At 46.3% G+C, this 22,564-nt stretch overlaps 1 protein-coding gene across 1 annotated transcript; it reads right to left on the reverse strand.

Annotated features, from left to right (window-relative positions):
• Window positions 1-9,651: 9,651 nt before the first annotated feature.
• On the reverse strand, window positions 9,652-22,442 carry LOC120844767 (UDP-GalNAc:beta-1,3-N-acetylgalactosaminyltransferase 2). The gene is made up of 3 exons (XM_042286365.1): window positions 21,374-22,442; window positions 20,544-20,798; window positions 9,652-10,063 (listed from the first exon to the last, which is right to left on the reverse strand). Exons 1-3 carry the CDS (start codon window positions 22,234-22,236, stop codon window positions 9,772-9,774), a joined length of 1,410 nt encoding a protein of 469 aa, XP_042142299.1. The 5' UTR covers window positions 22,237-22,442; the 3' UTR covers window positions 9,652-9,771.
• Window positions 22,443-22,564: the final 122 nt, after the last annotated feature.

Consider the following 22,564-nt stretch of genomic DNA (forward strand, 5'->3'; position numbering starts at 1 on the left):
AGAATGTAAATGCAATTTGGCGGTTCGCTATGATGACGAAAAACGGCTTGCAATTCCTGTGAAGCCGAAGGGCGGACAGACACTGACCGCGAGACACTGACCGATAATGGAACTCGGTGGGGTGCGATTACCCAAATCACTTTTGGGATCCACGATTGGACGAACAGATCTAGAGCGGCTGCAGCCGTATCGGTCGGGCGCATTCGCATTCGACCGATGCGAATGCGGATTCTCAATGAGGTCATTGCCACGCTTATATGACGAGAGAAGTCCACACAATCGGCATCCCGCCCGCTCCAGCTGACCGAGACGTCGAGACGCTTGGGAACTTCCAGAGGGCGCCCCCGTCGCAAACCGGAAGTTAGAGGTGGAGTAAGGAGGATTTTTTTTTGGAGGAGGAGGGAAGAGAACGCGCCATTTTCCCCAGATACAAATGACTCTTTGATGTTCTGTGCTACCAAATCCTCGCGCTCCAAATCTGCGACCGGGCACTCTATGACTCCGTCGTCGAACTGCTAGGCTCTGTTAGTATAGAGCCCACTGAGCACAAGACGTCACGTAGCCGGCTTGAAACCGCTCGACTAAGCGAGAGACGTCTTGGGCTACACAAAGCGTCTATAAGACATCTTTACAAGACTTCTCAAAATATCTTGACGTAGACGCCTAAAAGACATCTCAAAGAGACGACTCACGTCTTGGGCGTCTTGTAGCTGTCTCTGAGGTGTCTAGGAGACGCCTTGCAAGACGTCACGGAACGCAAGACGAGCGTTCCGCGACTTCTAATAATGCGCTAAACGCTACGCTGTCACGCGTCCAAAGCACATTTCTCTATAAAATGTAGTATTTTGATTGTTGTTTGTGATTAACCCATATATCTAAACGCAGATACTAAACATTCCTTGCTGAAAGTGCTCAAAGGGTCTCAATTGTGCCTTTGATTCATTAATATTTTGAGGTCGGTCTCTATGTTGGAAACTCGACAAACGCACCACTGGTCGCATAAAGAGGTGGTTTTCTCTTAGCACTAAGCACACCTCGTTTTGATTTCTCTGAAAAACGCAAAGTGGTCGGTGCGGTTTAGACGGTTTGGTTATGCTGGATCTTTTCGGTGAGAAGGTATGCAGTCATATTTCTTAATCTAAGACACGGCTATACATTTTTTTTATGGGCAAGCCTGTTTTTTAAGTATACAGCCGCGGAGCGTCGTTCATTCAGGGGTCCAGAAGATGGCTTGCGATACCATTTTGTTCTTATGAAGGACATACCTTTCTTCTTGATGTTTTGGTTCACCTAGCAGGCGTCGTCATGTTTATAGAAATGTCTTCACTCCGGTCATGCTTAATTGCTTTCTCAACAAGTCCAGTGAGTTTTTACATGCTTGATTTTTGTCGCAATTGTACCTCAGACGGAAGAACACAGCTGATCACATTTCGTGCAGTCAACCCGAACACACAAAGCATATGCCCCCTGGGCTTAACCAACGTACGTGGAACACAAAAAGGCATCAGTGGATACCTTCGGCAAAATTGACATCAACGCCAGCACAACACAAAGACTTATGTTTCCGAGAAGCGCATGAACCAATCGGTCGGCGGCACTCTATCTGGTGCTCGACCTGATGGATGCGGCGGGACTATCTTTTAGACTTTGAAAAACAAAATGACAACCTAATCATTGCATATCGCCATATCGCAACATGGAGAACGTCTGCCCTAATTGCTCAATGCGTCCCGCCTGAGAAGCTATGTACAGTCTTCACTCTCTCTTTCTTTTTATTGTTCTCCTCGTGCATATATATATTTTTAACACCTCTCATCTTCCCTCAAGACGGAAAAGGTTCACCTCGCTTGAGATAGACTACCCCCTTATCCTACACTTTGTGTTTCTTTCCATTTTATTCAATCAGGGAAGAGCTTTGTTGAAGTAGAAGCGGGTAAAGGAACTTTGAGAGATAGGGGCGGGAGAAGTGGGGACTTCGGGATATAGGGGATGGTCCACGGGCTGTCCCGACAAACCGACAGTAAAGGAGGGGGAAAAGAGGGGGAGGGGGGGGGGAATCGCCAAAAAACGCGGTGCATTTAAAAAAAAAAAAAAAGCACTCCAGAAATTGAAGGCGCTGCTTTGATCGCTCGTCCAAACATCCTGTATACAAACGCAGTCGCGCTATCGCGCACAGCGCAACGAAGTTTACCAAACGTCGTCGTAATTACTGCACAACTCACGTGACAGTGCTCTTGTGAGAGGAACCGTGATGTTCCTTTATACGCAACCACGAAATCTTCAACACGATAGAGAGTTTTAGTATACCGTTTTCATCTTCCGCTCCGCTCTGAGGGTGCCAAACTGCGCATGCGCGGCCCGCTTCGCCGGAATGGAAAGCGGAGGTCCAAAAACGCGTTTTAGAAGAGCGTTTTTCTTCAGCGTAAGAGCGTTTTGAGCGGGTTCGAAAAATTTGCTTGCGTAGCCCCACAAGTGGACGTTTATAGTACTAGTAAAACAAAAAACCCTAAGCGTTAACACCAAAAGAGTAAAAGGGAGCGTGATTGTAGAGGTAGTAAAAACGAAGGCGAGAATATTGAGCACAAAAGAGTAGGCACAGACCTGAAGAAATATTAAGCTATAAAATATAAATATAATCGTTCCACCTTGTGTGCGAGTGAAGCCGAAGGTATAGACCTTTTCATTTTATTAGTTGCCTCACCGGTGGATAGAGGGCGCTGACACACTCGGCGCCATCAGGTTGCTTCACTTCGGTTGGTTTCGGTTTCAACGTGAACGCGGCTGTATTGCTGTTTTACGTTGTTTTTGCTTAATTTTGTGATTCGATTAGTTTCCTTGTAGCACACAACAAATGAAACAATGGTATTGAGTCACCTTGAGGACTACGAGATATATCTTAGCCTAAATTGTGGGCTTTTTGTTTACCCACTCCTTTGATGTAGCTGATTATGGTCGGTTGCGAAACGCCTGATTGGTGTACAGGGGAAATTACCATCGTATACAGCCGTACCCGATGACACCAGTTTCCAGAAAAACAATATAACGAAGAGACTAACATGTGAATGTAAATAAGCATATCGACAGCTTGATCAGCAATGTGCTGAATCGGCCAGAAGAGATAAACTCGCGAGTTTACTACTCACCGTTCGGTTTCACCTTTAGTGAACTTCGCAGAATAAAACTGTTCGTGCAGTGACGCAGATAAATGGTATAAAGGAGTAGTATCGTCTCGGCCTATTTTTTTTTTAATTCAGTACTCGAGCATGCTTTGACATGCTGAGTAGGAAGTTTCTTAAATTGTGAACCCTGCTAAAGTACTCATAAGCAGCATTTCGCGATATTGGCCCTAGAAAATAAATTATTTTTATATGAACATTTGCTTACTCAAGATATAAGTGACAGGCCCGTCAAATTAAATCTGGCATTTGTCTTCCGTTAAAGTGGCCAAATAAAATTAAAGGGCTCAGGAAGAGAAATGCCTCGGATAGTTTGGCTGAATTCTAGCGCTAGGCACCACTTTACGAACCTGTGTGAACAAATATTAATTTTTTTGAACAGATTCGCTCCCTAAATTTAGGCGTCGCCAGCCATCAAAAGTAAACCTCTGTGCACCATCGACAATCCTGCACTAAAAAAATTATTATGCAAACGGCTCTTTTTTTTTTTGCGTAAAATATTGCGGATTTTAGATACGCACAAAAACTAAAACCGCGTACGCAAAAAAAAAAAAAAAAAAAAAAAGCGTCGTAGTTATTGAGCATGCGCTGAACCCAAACCGCGTTTTGGATTTGCAAATAGAAACGGCGTTATTTCTTTGTGCACGCTATTCTAAAACTCGCTACCGTTAAGTGTCTGTGGCCGTTTCTTACGCGGGAAGTCCCAACTTTTGTGTTAAAATAAATTGAGTGGATGAGACGGGTTATCTAAATATAATCAATAAATCACTTAAATGACTGTCGAAATGGAAGCGAGCACGGTATACAATTTCTTAAACTTCATAAGTAAACCGACCAACCGAATATTCATGTCGCAAAAAAAGATTGAGAACCTCATCAACATGTAGGTGTGATATTATGAACAAACAATTCGCCTGATGTTGACGTACCATTACTTCTAGCGTCAGATAAAATACAAGTTAAACATTCGTTGTCCATCTCCTCCGCGAGTTTCCTTACATAATCAAAAGCAACTGTTCTCGATATGTTATGAATACAAAGAACGATACTTTCAGGAAATAACGATAGTCTCCTTGCGCTGACTATTCTTGACGCCTTCCGATCCTAAATGCGCGATATAAATATACGCGCTTCCTACTGGGAATGTTCCGTTACTATTGCTAAACAAACCACAGTTAACATAAGAACCTTTAAATTCTCGTGATGCTTTAGTCGTCGAGTAGACATATCGGACTACAGTTTCCGAAGCAAGGCCAGAAAGCGCGGTGAAACGCAACGAAAAACACGGATACAACGCATCCGCCAAGGTGCGGAGGGGAGAGCGGAGGAGCAAGTTGAAGCAACCTAATGGCTGCCGCGTCACGTGATTCCAAGATGGCAGCGCCCATGCGGAGGGGGATGAAAAGGTCTATAAGCATGAGCATGTTGCTCTAGACAGTGCTTGGACTGCACGAGCGCGCGTGCTTATCAAGGACGCTGAAAGGCCGGCACTCGCTCTTGTAGCTTCTGCTCCACTCGAATTAAAACTGAAACATATTTACTTATTCGAAGTAGAAAAATAAGAGAAAAGGACGAAGTTTGCGCATTGGGAGTACATCCTTTTGCGTAGTACGAGTACAGTGTTGCTCAAGGCTAGCAAGGCAACTGCACGATGAATCCCCGCTGTTCACAAGGAAGGAGACTTCTACTAACGAGATTAAGATGGCGAGACGTCGAATCTATGATTCGTATCCCTCGTGCCATCAAGCGCCGAAGCATCCTTTCCGAACGCGGTTTGCTGGATATTTCCAACGTAGAAAAGAAACCCTTTAGGAAGCTATCCTGCTTAAAGAAGGACCTGGCTGTTCTGCGTGCGGGCCTCCAAATACTAGCACCCGACAGATCGGCGCAGGGTGTTGCCAATCTGGCGAGACGCTTTGCATGGTTCTTCCTCGACTGGCCTATCCCGACCGTCTGTTCGTACTTGGATGAGCGTTTGGACGGAACTTGTCGGTGTCCTTCAGTTCTGTGAACCTCATCGTGGGTCACATCAACGAGAGGTTCGGCCACCTGCTTGCTGACATAAACGAACATAGGTGGTTGACCCTGGCGAAACTAGAGCTGTGCTCACAGGTGAGACCCTGCATGGTTTGTGTAAATTTCGCGTTTCCATTGTTTCTAGCACAGCTGCTCTGTCTGGTGAAAAGTTAATTTTTTCTATACGCCAAAGGTGTACATGGGCAGTGTCAGGAGAAGTCACGACGAGCGCGTTCGTAATCTATGAGTATTAGTAGGCCACTTTTATGAGCCCTCTTTGCTCTACTTTACGCTCTGCGAGAAGCATCGTCCCCACCGCGCATGCGTGGCCCGCTCTGAGTTGGAGCGTAAAGTTAGCGGAGTGAGCGTGCGCTCCGCTTCGCAAGTTGTAGAGCGGACTGCCCTCAGCGTCCTTAGCGTGATCGCATAGATCTCAAGATGGCTGCACTTATTCAATACGCGTCGATGTTTTTGACCGTGACCTTAGCTTGAAAGAGGTCGAATCAAGAAGTAAAGCGTACGCCCCGCGCGTAAAAAGTAAACCATTCGATTTGAGTTCTATGTAACACAAAACAGCATAATCGAACGAAGTGAACGAGTATCACTTTGCAACCAGCACGGCGTCGGTAAAGTCGTCGCGTTTTGTGGACGGCCTATGGCTATGCAGTCAGATGTACGGGTGCGCGTGCTTGAACGACGATTATATCTGTGCATGCGCCCTCCTGTCGAAAATGCCACTGAAAGCTGACCACGAGCATAGCACTCGCAAGCTGCACCAAAGAAACCATTCCTCTTAGCTTTATTTATTCACACTCGCTCGCAACTTTTGAATTGTTTAACTTTCCTCAAGAAATGTTTGCGTTGGATTTCCTTGGTAGATTTAGAAAATAATAGAAACTTGGATGCAGCCTTTTTAAAAGTGCAACCCATGGTGCCGCTAGTCTTCGAGGCCGCCTTATTTTGGCCAAGTGTCTAGGCGGCAAGAGAGCTACGTCATTGTTTGTCGCGGATGCGAGTCTAAATGTATTAGACACGAATGCTGCGTCAATACTGAATATGAAATGGGTTCTAGTCACAAGTCTCGCACTAAAAGCGATGCCCAAAATATGGCGGCCGAATATGTTACCCGGTGGTGTTTTGAAAAGAGTTGCCAATAACGGTCGAAAGAATATTCCACGTCAATTTTTTGTCTGGTGAAAACCAGACAGGCATAAACAATGCAAAATTGAGCAAACACAACCCTGGACTTCTAAGCAATAGTGGTAGATTAGAACAGTTTTCAGAAGTTTTGTTTTGAATTCCGGCGTAGCGGGCCTCGCATGCACAGTTTGACGGCCTCAAACCTTAGCAGAATTAAGAAACAACTATATATATATATATATATATTAATTTACGATACCCAGTTTTTTACAACCCTACAATGGAAATACGCTTTATCTTAGAGGAGTAACAAGTCCCATATCACATGTTTTGGTAGTGTTTAAATACTGCCGTGTTGTAAGAGTGTTTTTCTTTGTCTTTTTTATTAGGCCGTCAAGGACAAGGGAACGTCAAGGACAAGGGTTTTGTTGACCGCACAGCATGCCCATATGCCGTCCATCAAAAAAATTAGAAGAAGAGCACAAGAGGGTGCTCGTCGTGAAGCACCAGGCAGTGATGTGCGCAGACGGCATAATTTGACGGCTGGACGAAACCTACAAAGACCATGGGCATTTTTTTTTTGGTTGTTTAATATTAGAATGCATAAAATTATCACAGTAAATTATGTTCCAGTTTTTGTACTGAGCGAAATACCTGTCCAACTGGGCTGAAAGGCATCTAGAAATATTTTAATAAAAAACGTTTACTAACGACTCCCATTTTACTTCTCAGATGTGCGTGTGAATATTGCATCTAACCAATTTACAGTGTTACTGTTGAATTCAGCATTGTAAGAGTAGACTATGTCGCGGGGCCTTCTATTGCAAGAAAAGACCGTAGCACAAGTGAGGCAGAAACTGGGCAGGAGCTTAAGCTGAAAAACGCACTTTCATAAACACACAAAAGAAATAAAAAGAAGTGTATAGTGAAGCAAAATGGTTTCGTGTCACCCCCAAGGCAGATACATACACTGCGCTCCACTGTTAATACGAACACGAAAAAAATCGCTTTTATTTGCAGTTTATTTCTTTGACAGCTATTGAAAAAGCTGAAAATGTGTCGCTCAGATTGGTGCCCCAAACGAGCGCTTTATTCCACACCAATAGGCAAATGTCAGCCCCTCGAATTCAAGGTGAAAAATGAAAACAGGATATTGAATGCTCCCGCTAACAGTGTCGCGCAGTGTACATAAACACCAAGGCACCATATCACAAACCGAAGCATACGAAGAAGAAAAGACTCATTTCATTCGGGAAAAAAAAGTAGAGATATAAATGGAGCACTCGCTTTCGCTAATTTTCACTGTCTTAATGCCTGAAGTAACCAAACAAAATATCTGTCCGTTTGCCGACTGCTTTAGTCTTTGGTCTTTAACCTTTAATTTTTGGCTCTGGAGAGCTGCGGCACCGCGGAAAGCAGCAGCCCGTACCACCGAGGCCCGCGGTGCCGCGTCTAGGGAACCTGGTAATGTGATGAGTATATACGTGCAAGATGACGACGACATGGGTTGTTGGTATTGGGGAGGGTGGCAGTCCGATTCGCAGAAGTCCAGACTTCGTGGAGGCGGGTTGGGCGGGTGAGCAGCGAGCTATGAAGATTTTGCACGCCGTTCGATCAGTGCATGAAGGAGCACCAGGAACATAATGGCGCTATCGCTCACTGGGGTCCACTGGGGTCAAAGAATCATGCTCCAAGGAGGTAGTCCAGCCGAAGTAGAAGCTGCCGCCTCCGAGGGACCGAGGCCCAGGGCTCAGATTGAGACACCGCCGTCGCCCGGTGTGTCATCCTCTCAACGTCGTCGTCCTCATCTCGCATAGAAAAATCGAGCCCGCTGGCTTATACAAGGCAGCACCTGTCCCCACCGTTCAGGGGCCGTGAAAGGACTGCGGCCAGCGATTTCTCGAAGCAGCCAGAGGTTCTTGACTACCGTGAAACGTTTTCTGGGGGACGCCTTTTCAAACAAAGTCTGCGCAGCTTCTTAGTGCAGCGAGGTTCATAAGGGTCAAGCGCGCTCCCAAGCATGATTTCAAATAGCGAGCACCCACCTTTCCAGAAAAGCGCCATCTAGTGAACCTTCACTGAGAGTGGAACGTACTTCTCAAAATGGCGACGATAGCGGAGCTGACGCTTCACGCTCAAATCCCAGAGCGGGTCGCGCATGCGCGATGGCGACTCCGCTTTCCATAGAGCGGAGCGGGAAACCGAAAACGGTCTACTAAAACTCTCTGATGTTATTAGCGAGTTTTCGTAGAACGTTTTCGCTGTCCCGCAACCCGCTACGATACCCGAAACTCTACAGTCAAGGCCATCGGCGCGCAGGCGCAGTAGCGGCTTCTTCCTTGCGGAGGGCTTAGCGGAGGGGGAAACGCTGTCTACGAAAATTCCTTACTGCCCGCTTCCCAACCCGATGCGGTCCGCTCCAATAGCCCTTTACGACACGCTCCGCTGTCCATATGTAGCCCGCTCCGCTACCCGCTACGGCCTCCTTGAAGCTGTCCTATGCTGCCGACTCCGATATCCACTGCGTCCCGGCCGTTCAGCTATGCCCGATGTGGTCACCTCCGCTAACCAATGCTGTCCGCTCCGCCATGCGCTACGTGACCCGCTAAGATATGCGATGCCGATGCTCTATACGGCCTCGTCCGCTATCCTATGCTGCCTGGACTGCTGTCCACTACGGCTCGCTCAGCTATATGATGCAGTCCGCTCCGCTATCAGCTATCGCTGTAGTGCGCATGATATGCACAGTGGCCCAGCGATATTATCATTTGATGGGCAGAAGTCAAGATTCGAATAACTCGTTTTTCGTTTCGCCAAACCGTTTCCCGATCAACCGAAAACCGCCACATAAGATTGTTTTGGGTTCGGGTTCATTACCAAATGTTAATTTTAAAATTTTTTTTTTTTTTTTTTTCCGGTTTGGTCAAAATAACGGTTTGGTCCGATTTTCGGCTCGGGTTTGAGTTCGGTTGACAGCCTGGTAAAAACGTCAATTTACCTGCCTCTGGTATCAAGACTGCCTCACTACGTTCTTTCCGCTGACATTCAACTGGTAAATATTTGCAGACCAAGCCAATTCAGCCATAACAACGAACAACTCGACTGTCGAGTTTTCATTAAATCAGCAAGTATAGCATTACCCGACGCACGGGATGAAGGCCTGCACTATTACTGAACCTCGGCAAACGGTTCAAGAGATGATCGGAGGCTGTCTATGGTGCAACACTCCGCGTCTTACCCAGGGAGCTTGTCCAGGACCCGTCTCGGACACTAAAGTGTCCAACTGCTTCTGCAGCTCCCCGGCCAGAACAAAATAACATAACACATAAATAATAATTTATTACCGCAGCGGATCTGGCACCTTGATAACCCCGAGACTAGTTGCAGCGTCCACCCTTCCGTCCTCAACCGGCGGCGAACCAACGACGAACCGGTGACATTAGCAGAGCTTCCCTGTCCTTTTGAAGTTTGTCCAGACTTTCTTTATCTCGGCAGGCGAGAGTTGGGCCCGGTTGAAGGGACTCGGCACGCCCTCGTGGCACGGGTACCCGCACGTCCAGTTGTGGTCGTCGTGGATGAGCGTGGGCGCCACGGCGGCCAACCATATCCCCATGGACACGTCCTCGCCCTGGTACGGGTGCAAAGAGTTCTTGTTCCTCGCCAGCCACAGGACCAGGTTTCTGGAGAGCACATAGCCCGAGCCGCACGCGAAGGCCGGGTACGAAGACGCTCTGGAATGGGATCGGGAATGGGACTGGAATCATGAATTTGACTAAAATCAATAATGTAATGGGAAGCACCCATTACCATTGTAATGTAACCGGAGACATGTCAACAAAAAGGACGTACGCAAAACTGTCTGGAGCAGAGCTAAAAGTTTTATTCACACCAGCCAACGACCTTCAGTCAGCGCGAAAGACACGTGGTCACTATCTGTCTTATCTGTTCCCCGAAGGGACAACGAACCCAACCCTCTGCTCCCACTTCTACCCTACAGGGTCGACCTCTCCAACAAAAGACACACTTAAACAAATTACAATACCACCTTACAGGGTCGACCTCTACAACGAAAGACTGAACAAGTTCTCAAGCTACACAATGAGGAATTCTCGGAAATTAAAACCCAACCAAACCAAACATTGCCCATTTTCACCCAACAGATCAAAATCTCCAACAAAAAGACACACACACATACAAAAAGAACTTAGTTGCAAAACAGTCTGCATCTGTTTGTCAAACACCGCGGAGGAAACACAGACACAATTTCCCGTTGATGTAGTTCTTTGAACGGGTTGAACTCTTTGCTGACAATCACTGTTGAGGTCCACTCGGGAAAACAATTGTTGCATTCTTCCAGATGCCTCACTATTTCTGAGTAAGCACCTGTCACAACACCTTCTATTTGAGCTCTAATATTCTCTAGTTGACACAACGGCCAGTCTGCCCAACGCACAAAAAACCACAAGCCAAGAGAATGTCATAATCGACACCTCCTTTGCAGCCCACACCCGTCATTTGCTCCCGAGAAATGTGCCAAACGGCTGAGCCTAAAGTCATTGCTGAAAAATACTTCGACGCCGTACCTCGTCACCAAGCCCTTCAAATTATGAAAAACGGTCTGAAAAAGCGGTAGACATACCCACTTTTCTGCACCCTTCCTTTCTTCCCACGTGCCCAGACTAACCAAGAGTTTCCTGTTATACGCACCAGAACTTGCGTGGAATAACCATATCGAACTAACCGAGAAAACTGGTACAAAAACGCGTCACTTGAGAAATGTCCGCAGGACGTATCCAGGACATCCGAAGCAGGGACGACACCGCAGCACTTTTGATCGTCTTCGGGTGTCAATTTCGGTACGGTAGACCGGTTTGGGCGAGCGTTTCTTTTAGTGCCAGCACAAAAGGGCGGTGTTAATGGCGGCTAACTCGGAAATGTCGTTTAACACCTAAAACTGTGGAGCAAAAAAAAAAAAAAAAAAACTTTTCGTCGAAGCTTGGAATGTCTCTGTTCCTTCCGACTAAAGGTTCTTTTCCTTTTCTACACCAGTCTGAGGTGTTAAGCGACACGGTTAGCCACCACCAGCTCGCCTGGGCACTTAGTCTTTCCAGAAATGTTGAAGCATCTGGAAGAATGCAACAATTGTATTCCTGAGTGGACCTCAACAGTGATTGTTGGCAAAGAGTTGCAGGAAATTGTGTAAATGTTCCCTCCGTGGTGTTGGACAAACAAGTGAGGACCTTTCTGAAACTGTAAGGTTTTCTTTTTTTTGTTTTTCTTGGAGATTTCGATCTGTGGGCTGAAAATGAATGACGTCTGTTTTTGTTTGGTTGGACTTCAATTTCACAGAATTCGTCATTGTGCAGCTTGAGCACTTGTCCTATCTTTTGCTGGAGAGTTTGACCCTGTAGGTGGAAGTGGGTGGAGAGAATTGGGTTCGTTCTCCCTTCGGGGAAGAGATGAGACAGATGGAGATCAGGTGTCTTTCACGGTGACTGAGGGTCGTCGGCTGATGTGAATAGCCAACGACTCTGAAAGCTGGAGATAAAAATAACTAAAGAAATCATAGGCCTATTTCCGTATTACCAATATTTTCGAAAGGTGTAGAAAAATTTTACATAAACGATTATACTGTTTTTGTGACAAATTTTCAATCCTGAATTCGTGCTGTTAAAGCAAAAAGAATTAATTTTAAATAATATTGAAAATAAACTGGTTACGCTCGGAGTGTTCATAGATTTTTCGAAAGCATTCGATCGCTTCAATCACGAAACATTAATTCAAAAGTTATACATGTTAGGTGTTCGCGGTGTCGCTCTAGAGATGATTAAAAGTTACTTTGAAAACCGCTATCAGTGTGTAGAAATCAATAGAAATAGATCAGATTCCAGGAAATTAACAGCAGGCGTGCGTCAAGGCAGTATACTGGCGACGGAGGAAGTTTGCTCCCCTGCTTCAGGGACGAAAGTTTCTCCCTTTCTAAAGGAACATACGTTACAAGACCGTTCTTCCCTTTAGGGAGGAATATCGATACCCTTTTTTCTAAGAGTGTGGAAACAGGTCAGCTATTCATGCGTGAAAAGTTCATTTTGAAAAAAAAAAAAAAAGGATTAATAAGGGTAAGAGCGGGGGGGGGGGGGGGGGGGGGACGCTGCTTTTAGTTCCGCAACAAAATGGTGAGTTGGGCCAGTTGGTTCATAATGGAAAAAGACAAGCGCCGAAAGACCAGAACAAGGTAAGAAGACGACGACACAAGGCGCACTCGCAACTGAAGATTTATTTATGGAAAAACATAGTCTTATATACACTTTTAAAAAACACCCACGTCACTTTCCACGTGCCCACTCTTTATCCAAGAATAGACACTCTTTTTCTGACAGAGTCACTGAAGGCTCGCTTATGCACTTATCTGCACCCTTCCTTATTGCATACGCCTCATGAATTTCCCTTGTAATCTTTTTGCTGTATCGCCCCAGGATTGCCACGTCATTCAAAACTGGTGTGCACTCACATCGGTTGCAATGCACAGCCAGGTGCCCCGAAGGTGACTGTTTTAAGGAAGCAGCATGCTCTCTTGCGCGATCATTCACACAACGCCCAGTTTGGCCTACGTAAGACCTACCGCAAGAAAGCGGAATGTCATACACAACACCAGTGTGACATTCTACAAACTTATTCTGGTGTTTTTTCTTACACTCGTCACTCTTCCCTTCGGGATCATTGATTTTCCTGCATAACGCAGAAAGCTTTTTAGGGGCTGAAAAAACGACAGGAACGTCGTAACGTTCCGCCACCTTTTTTAAGTTATGAGACACTGCGTGAATGTAAGGCATTACAGCGGTTCTTACTTTTTGGCGTTCAAGAACGTTTCTTTCCGCACCCCTAAATTTCTTTTTGAGGCCCTCTGCAGCTTCAACAATGGATCTCAGCGGAAAACCCGCACTTGCGAGCCGATCTACCTGTAGAAGGAAACTCCTTCCCATTTCCTCAGGACAGGATTTGTTCAGAGCGGCTCCGAGGCACGAAGAAGCAATACCTCTTTTCACTAACTTGGAGTGGGAAGAATTAAAAGGGAGTACAGCTTTCTTGGAGCGAGGTTCGTAAGCCCAGCACACATGGTCATCTAAGAATTTTAGTTTTAAATCCAAAAATTGTAACGAGCCCTCCGTGGTCCTCTCATGAGTGAATTTTAACCCATGAGAGCAGGACGTGAACGTGCCGATTACGTCAGCCACCTTGTTATCAGTGAGTTTGTTCCCTGGGAGGGCGATGACCAGATAATCATCAACATACCTGTATATTTTAAAAAGGCTATCACCTCCGAGCTTCTCAAGAATAGCGCGGTCGCAGTGTGCCAAAAAAAATGTCGCACAGAATAGGCGCAACCCGCGAACCGATGCAGATACCCCGTTTTTGCAAAAACACCTCTCCACCAAAGGAGACATAGGTGTGGTCAAGGTAAAAAGATAAGAGTTCAACAAAACCTTCTACACTTATCCCGCAAGTGCTACGAAAGGCTGTTTCACCACTGCTCTCGATGCAACTTCTAACAGTGTTAAAGAGGACGGCATGCGGAATTGAATAAAAGAGATCCTCAACATCAACTGAAAAAGCGTCGCACTTCCCTCTACACCCTTCTTTCAAAAATTCAATCACTTCTTCTGAATTCCGGACCAAAAACTCATCCTGCAGTTTTAGGCTTGATAGGTGGGTGCGGAGAAACGAAGATACCTGGATCTGCCACGTATCTCTTTCAGTAACGATTGCTCTAAAAGGTACATCTGCCTTGTGGGTTTTTGCCGTAAAAAACAGGTCCAAGGCAAGTTTCTTGCTGGAATTCACCTTCCTCTCCAAGGCGGAGAGGGACAGTTCGCTGCACAGTTCTTTCGCCCTCACCTTCACCTTGTTCAGGGATCCTGGCTGTGCGTGCTTGAAGTTCTTAAGGACAGCATGCTCGGCCTTTTCCCAGTATACATCGGTTGCAATGCCACGAAGCTGACATCGATCGTTGACCACTTCAGAATTAACAATCTGAAGCTGCTCACGTCTGACAAGGAGGGCGGCTTTGTTGTCCTTCCGCAGGAGCTATACTGGGAAAAGGCCGAGCATGCTGTCCTTAAGAACTTCAAGCACGCACAGCCAGGATCCCTGAACAAGGTGAAGGTGAGGGCGAAAGAACTGTGCAGCGAACTGTCCCTCTCCGCCTTGGAGAGGAAGGTGAATTCCAGCAAGAAACTTGCCTTGGACCTGTTTTTTACGGCAAAAACCCACAAGGCAGATGTACCTTTTAGAGCAATCGTTACTGAAAGAGATACGTCGCAGATCCAGGTATGTTCGTTTCTCCGCACCCACCTATCAAGCCTAAAACTGCAGGATGAGTTTTTGGTCCGGAATTCAGAAGTGATTGAATTTTTGAAAGAAGGGTGTAGAGGGAAGTGCGACGCTTTTTCAGTTGATGTTGAGGATCTCTTTTATTCAATTCCGCATGCCGTCCTCTTTAACACTGTTAGAAGTTGCATCGAGAGCAGTGGTGAAACAGCCTTTCGTAGCACTTGCGGGATAAGTGTAGAAGGTTTTGTTGAACTCTTATCTTTTTACCTTGACCACACCTATGTCTCCTTTGGTGGAGAGGTGTTTTTGCAAAAACGGGGTATCTGCATCGGTTCGCGGGTTGCGCCTATTCTGTGCGACATTTTTTTTGGCACACTGCGACCGCGCTATTCTTGAGAAGCTCGGAGGTGATAGCCTTTTTAAAATATACAGGTATGTTGATGATTATCTGGTCATCGCCCTCCCAGGGAACAAACTCACTGATAACAAGGTGGCTGACGTAATCGGCACGTTCACGTCCTGCTCTCATGGGTTAAAATTCACTCATGAGAGGACCACGGAGGGCTCGTTACAATTTTTGGATTTAAAACTAAAATTCTTAGATGACCATGTGTGCTGGGCTTACGAACCTCGCTCCAAGAAAGCTGTACTCCCTTTTAATTCTTCCCACTCCAAGTTAGTGAAAAGAGGTATTGCTTCTTCGTGCCTCGGAGCCGCTCTGAACAAATCCTGTCCTGAGGAAATGGGAAGGAGTTTCCTTCTACAGGTAGATCGGCTCGCAAGTGCGGGTTTTCCGCTGAGATCCATTGTTGAAGCTGCAGAGGGCCTCAAAAAGAAATTTAGGGGTGCGGAAAGAAACGTTCTTGAACGCCAAAAAGTAAGAACCGCTGTAATGCCTTACATTCACGCAGTGTCTCATAACTTAAAAAAGGTGGCGGAACGTTACGACGTTCCTGTCGTTTTTTCAGCCCCTAAAAAGCTTTCTGCGTTATGCAGGAAAATCAATGATCCCGAAGGGAAGAGTGACGAGTGTAAGAAAAAACACCAGAATAAGTTTGTAGAATGTCACACTGGTGTTGTGTATGACATTCCGCTTTCTTGCGGTAGGTCTTACGTAGGCCAAACTGGGCGTTGTGTGAATGATCGCGCAAGAGAGCATGCTGCTTCCTTAAAACAGTCACCTTCGGGGCACCTGGCTGTGCATTGCAACCGATGTGAGTGCACACCAGTTTTGAATGACGTGGCAATCCTGGGGCGATACAGCAAAAAGATTACAAGGGAAATTCATGAGGCGTATGCAATAAGGAAGGGTGCAGATAAGTGCATAAGCGAGCCTTCAGTGACTCTGTCAGAAAAAGAGTGTCTATTCTTGGATAAAGAGTGGGCACGTGGAAAGTGACGTGGGTGTTTTTTAAAAGTGTATATAAGACTATGTTTTTCCATAATTAAATCTTCAGTTGCGAGTGCGCCTTGTGTCGTCGTCTTCTTACCTTGTCCTGGTCTTTCGGCGCTTGTCTTTTTCCATTTTAGTTCCGCCTTTGCAGAGGACGGAAGCTCGACGGAAGTCTTCGCTTTTGTTATCTTGAGGCGCGCGCAAACAATGTAAAAAATAAAGAATAAAACTGCCTTGTCTACCTGCTTTCACGACGTTCAATTTTGTTCTGCTGACTCCCGTTTTGGGTTGTCTCTACCTATCGAGGAAGCCACCTACTAAAACTCCCTAATGATAGAACAACACAACCACACACGCATGCACATTAATATATATTCAACGTTTGATAGATTCTTACAACTGTCCGTAGTGTAGCGCGCAACAACACAGCGCTTGTAGTTGGTAATAACGTAATCTCACAAGGGTAGGCCGGCGGCGCTGCCGATTTTAGCCGTCCCAGTGTTGCCTCATGTGGCCACGGTGGCGCTGATGATCAACCGACGGTGGCGCTCTTTGGAACCTTACCCAACCGTTTCGCCGGGAGTTTCTTTCGCGTTTCTCTGGGGTTACTACAGCGGTTACAGACGCCGCCGGCTCCACTCCATGGGACAGTTAATGCTTTCACATTCAAACTTTTAACTGTGTCCGAGACAATGCGGTGCACGTCCTTTTTGCTTCCGTGTCTCCGGATTTATTATGTTGCCTAATATTAACCAGCTCGCCGGCGCCCTCAACCTTCCTACATGTGATGGGAATCAGGAATGTTACTAGAGCCAAGAAGGTGACTGGAATCAAGAACGTCATTGGAATCGGAAATAGGATTGGAATCAGAAATGTTATTTAAATCAGGAGTGTGATTGGAATCAAGAATGTGACTAGAATAAAGAATATAATTGAAATCAGGAATAAGATTGGTTTCAGAAATGTTGTTACAATCAAGAATATGACTGGAAACAAGAATGTAATTGGAATGAGGAATGGAATCAGAATCAGGAATGGGATTCATGAGAAATGTTATTGGAACCAAGAGTGTGATTGGAATCAGGAAAAAGGTGTGGGGGGGGGGGGGGGGGGGGGGGGGTGAATAAGGTATGGTGTTAAATATGAAGAAAATCTCTTTCTTAATTAAGGTTTTTTTTTTTTTTTTTTTTCAGAAAAGTTGGTCTTTCTATAGTTGCGTCGGCATTGTTTTTTTTTATCTTTCTATGTTGGCGTCGGCGTTTTGGAGGGAGCATTCGCGGGGGCATAGCGATGGATGGGTGAATCCGGCTGAGCCCTTTGGATCGGGCCGTAGCTCACGCCACCTAGCCATTTTGTTTTACCATTTAAGCTTAGAATATATTTAGGCTTAGAAGCGGCCACGAGGTGGGAGCGCTTTCCCCGCGGTCGTTTCGGGAAGCTGCACGGACAGATTCCCGGGAGAGCCCGCGCTTGAAGCTGCTTGTGGCTTTTAACCGAGTGTGCCTGTGTATAGTGGGTTTCGCCGCTCAGTGTCAAATTGTCGCTTTCTGTCCGGTGTAATAATTTAGCTGTTGGCACCAGCCAGACTGGGAAAAATGCAGGCAATGACTCTAGAAGGAATCTGGTATTGGCCGTTGGAGTGCCAGGCTGGCAGCTCGCCGACCGTTGGGTGACAGTGTACCACGTGGGAGTGGTGGAATTTGAAGTGTTTGGTCGGTCCCTGAAAGGAAAGGAGGCCCCTACGAGTCTATTGGATTCGATTCAATTTTGGGAGAATGGGGGACATAAGTATGGGGCTTTAGTTTTGGGATTTTAACTCACTGTTGAGTTCATACTGCTTTGTTTCGTAATAAATGTGGCCACACTGGCCACTGTAAAGTCAACCAACGTGGTAATGTTTTCAGCGGGACCGAACTTTTAAATTTTTTTTTTATTCGACTTCCCGGGGATTCTGTCGGTCGTCATCATCCTGACCGTCCCCCTCCCTCGGAAAGTTCACTTATGGAATTGGAATCAAGGATGTGATTGAAAATGGGAATATAATCAGACTCAAGAATGTTATTAGAATCAATATGATTGGAATCAGGAAGCGAAGAATGTGAGTGGAATCAATCGCGAATGTTATTGGAATCAAGAATGATGATTGAAATCAAAAATGGGATTAGTATCAGAAAAGCCATTGGAATAAAACTGTGAGACTAGTGGGAATCAGAAATTTTATTAGAATCAGGAGTGGGATCGGAATTAGGAATGCTACTGGAATACAGAATGATGAAATCGGAAATAGGACCAGAATCCGGAATGTTATTGGAATTAAGAATATCAATGGAATCAGGAATGGGATTGAGAACCAAAAATGTAGTTGGAATCAAGAATATAGTTTGGAATCAGGAATGAAATTGGAATCAGGAAGGAGATAGGAATCAGGAATGTTATTACAATCAAGAATATGAGTGGAATAAGGAGTGCGATTGTTATTCGAATCTAGAATGTCTTAAATCATGAATGTTATTGGAATGAAGATTGTGATTGGAATCAGGAATAGAATAGAAATCAGGATTGTTTTGGAATTAGGGATGGGACGGAAATCAGGAATGGGATTGAAATTGGTGGAGCGTGGCAAGGTTTTCCATAACCCGCTTAGCAGAAGACATTGTGCACCCCACTGAAAAACTCCAATCCACCTACTATTGGACTTGGAACAACAATAAATAATCAGTTTAGGCAATCGGAGGGGTGAGCGGTATTGATACCAAACTGATTATGCGGTACCACAGAGTGGTAAAAAGGTGTGTACACCCCTTTGCTACTGATTCTGCATAGCCATTAGGAGATAGCACTGATAGGGCATCTCATTGGATTAAATTTATTAAAGGGAGACCAATTATTAGTGCATCGAGTGCATCACAGAGTATTATGCATTCAGGAACCTCTGAGAGTGCGAACCAGTGTAAAATTGAGCTTCATTAGCTCACAGCCTGGGAACTTAGAATTCCCATTTTAGATATCGATATGAACTCTAGGAGCATGTGAGGCCATCTTGAATATCAAATAAAATAAGCTTATTATGTCAAGAAAGAACAAGGGGGGGGGGGGGGGGGACCGGCAAGTCCCCCCCCCCCCCTGTGACATCATAAAACAGTACTGTTTCCAATCCCATTCCTGATTCCAGTCATATTCTTGATTCCAATCTCATTCGTAATTCCAATCACCTATGAAAGCAATATCAAGGTCAAATGCTACTTTCCTTCAAAACCTCTGAATGGCATAGGCGGAAAGTCATGCTTCAACTTCAAAATCTGCAACACAACATGCAAATGGAATTGTTCAGAATTTGTTGTTTCGCCCCCCCCCCTCCCCCTCCCCTCTCCCCCCCCCCCCCCCCCTTGATGTGATTTTCTTCTCTCTCAAATGCCTTCCCATTTATTCTTGTTTTATTTTGCATTAAACAGCAGGAAACATTCCATACAGCAATGGGAATAGGAAAGATGAAATGAATCCCATCCATTGCGCTGATTGAGCAAGTGCAAAAAGCACCAGAAAAGTGTAACTAAGAGCACTTTTGACGTTGCTTGAAGGAAGCAACACCGACGAACAAAGCTGAGCTTATATTTCCTAAATTCAAATCAGGCAGCTGAAAACTGCAAGCATAAGTCATCAATACATTGGGAAATGCAATACCACTGACTATTTCCTCAATTATATGTTTAGTTCAGTGAATTCTACAGTAAATATGAACTGTGATATTATAGAAAAGCTCAGCTACGTTCCTGGGGAACATCCGAGACTATCTGTAATGAAACTGGGGGCATTTGGCTATACTCCGTTTCACCTTATGAGGGACCGCAGAGGGCATCACGAGTTATTTAAGCCAATCCAATACCGACATGAGCGTTGCGTAGCTTTCAGGAGGGGCGGAGCAACACGCAGGGACACATACCCAGATGACGGTTTCACAGTGCTGAGCTGGCTAGGATGGCTTGTAGCATCCACTGTGTTCCATTGCAAGGTGAAACGGAGTATAGACCTTTTTTACAAAGGTGCCGCCATCTCGAAATATTAGACTTCCAGAATGGGCGAAAACATTGTTTTGCCGTCGCCACGCCAATAGAAAACATTTAGGATCTAAGCATAACCGTCACTCATTCTCGTTTTGTCTCTTTTTTACTATTTGCAGGTTGAAATGTTTTATTTTTTTTTTGTCGCCCATACTGGATATGCCTACCAGGTGGCTGGGGACGAGAGTAAGCGAAAAAGGTCTATAGCTGTCTACCAAAGACAGCCTGTCTTTTGCAGCTCTGATGGCCACGGCTCTGATGACCATGGGTCTGTTCGCTCCAATAATTTTGTCGAACTATCTCGCGCTGAGGCTTCCAAACACGAATACCAAAGAGTCTCTTCAGAAAAGACGCTACATAACGCCACCGTCGAGTTTGTATGGAACAAACGAAGGAATTGACGGCTCAAATCGAAGAACCTCATCTCACCTGTAGCTCGCTTCGGCCCACTTGCCATACCGCTCCACGGGCCAGTTTTCCCGAAACGAACTCCACCAGACGTTCTGCCTTGTCGTGGGCACGTGGTCCCTGATGGCCTCCAAGTTGGCCACCGTGTCGTCGTCCGTCTTGTACAAGAAGTCAAACTCCACTGACCTCTCCAAGATGGCGCCGAAGAATGCGAGCAACTTCGCCGCAAGACTCCTGTACACGTCCACCACAGGAACCAGCGCGACGTCCCCATATCTGCAGTGGAGAGCTAAGATTTGACAGAGGGAGCGACTCGAGCTGTGGTGCCTGAATCGTATTGTTTGACTGGTGTGCTTACTACCCTCTCCTGCCGAAGCATTAAAAGTGGCTCCGAAATGACGCCAAATTGCGTGGCAGGAGCTGGCGTCAAGCAGTTGGATATCGTGATCCTGGCGGTCGGTCGTAAAAATGCTGGCAAAAAAGGCGAGCAGACGCAAGAGTCGTCGTCGTCAAAACACCCCAACTCACATCTGTTTTGGTGTCTGTCAAATGTCTGGCCAGAGAGACGACTTTTGGGGTCACGGTAAACACACCAGTCGGAGATGCGCCATATGCACCATACTCAAACCGTGGAGGCTCTTTGCAATTTAATGGCAGGCAGCCGCTGTGCAGATTGGGTGCATGTGCACATGCATGCATTGTTGAGGAGAGAAGGAGCAAGGCAGAGACGGTTGCAGACGATAGACACTTCTGTCTCCTCCTTGCAGCTTGTATTGCAAACATGGCCCGTAAACCACGTGACCTTAATCGAGCACTTGGGGAGAAACACTCTCAACACTAGGCCCACTAACCTGCGGGCCTCGGCCTCGAGCCTCATTTGCTCGTCGTCGACGCGCTCGTCCCAGGCGGCTTGCCGCATCTCCGCATCGTCCACGTGATCCAAAAGGCTGGGCAGCGCGTCCGAGATCACGAAGCGGACTCCAACCCCCGACACGGCCTCCGGGAACCACCCGACGCTGCGCGACTCCTCGTGATCCACGTACAGCCGCTTGTACGACAACAGGTTCGAGAGATTGTTCCAGGCCAGCGTACTCGAGCAGGTCTCCGAGATGATTTCCCCGGATAAATTTATGATACCTTCGAAGTACCGGTGTAGAACGACCCTATCCACGTTGCGGTAATAGTAGCCGTCCTCCTCCTTTCCGTTCTCCGAACTGATCACGGTCTTGCGGACGATTTCCCTGGTGACTGCGTTGATGAGGGCGACCGTGACACCTGTGGTTCCGCTAAGGATGTCGGCTAGGACCCCCAACCTCGAGATCAAGATCGTGTGGCGGACTTGAAAGCTGAAGCCCGTGTACAAAGTTCGCCTACGGGGAAAACAGTCGCGGGTTTTGGCCGTTGTAGCGTAAAACTCGAGGTTTTCGGTGATCGCGGTGACGTTGGGTTCCCAGCGGGCGCAGACGTAAGGGTCGACTCGATCTTCGGGCGGTACGCGGCAGGGTTGCTGGCCGACGACGAAGAAAGACTTGACACGAGGCGTACCGCTGAGCCAGGTCTCCCGGGCGACGGCGCGCCGTTCGAAGTTGCCGCGTGCAGAGAGGACGCCGACCAGGAGGATGGTGCGACGGGTGAAGTAGTAGTAGAGGCCTGCTTGCACGACGATCGCGACTAACACGCAAGCCACTGTACGCGAGTTGATCGAGGTCGGCATTTCATGGGCTTGTAGGGCATAATTAGCGGGGTTTGTATTGATTTAAGTTGGTGCACATCGGACTGCAGTTCAAGAGCTTGCAGAGCATTACGCCACGCACTAACGCGGATGTAGTACCAAGTTCTTTTCGCACAATTGGTTCCCAGGGGTTGGCCAGCGACCGCTATTTACAAGGCTGGCGCCATTGCTCGAATCATGGTGTTGGGGTCCCGCAGAAAGTAAAATCGAGTATTACAATATTTATAATACTAAAAGGTCAGTTAAATAAATATTTTAAATTATGTTATATTTGATTACACGCCATATATTTTAAATATTTAATAATCTT

Source organism: Ixodes scapularis, unplaced genomic scaffold (genome assembly GCF_016920785.2).
Source record: "Ixodes scapularis isolate PalLabHiFi unplaced genomic scaffold, ASM1692078v2 PGA_scaffold7__128_contigs__length_106722199, whole genome shotgun sequence".
In the NCBI taxonomy this organism is placed as follows: domain Eukaryota; kingdom Metazoa; phylum Arthropoda; class Arachnida; order Ixodida; family Ixodidae; genus Ixodes; species Ixodes scapularis.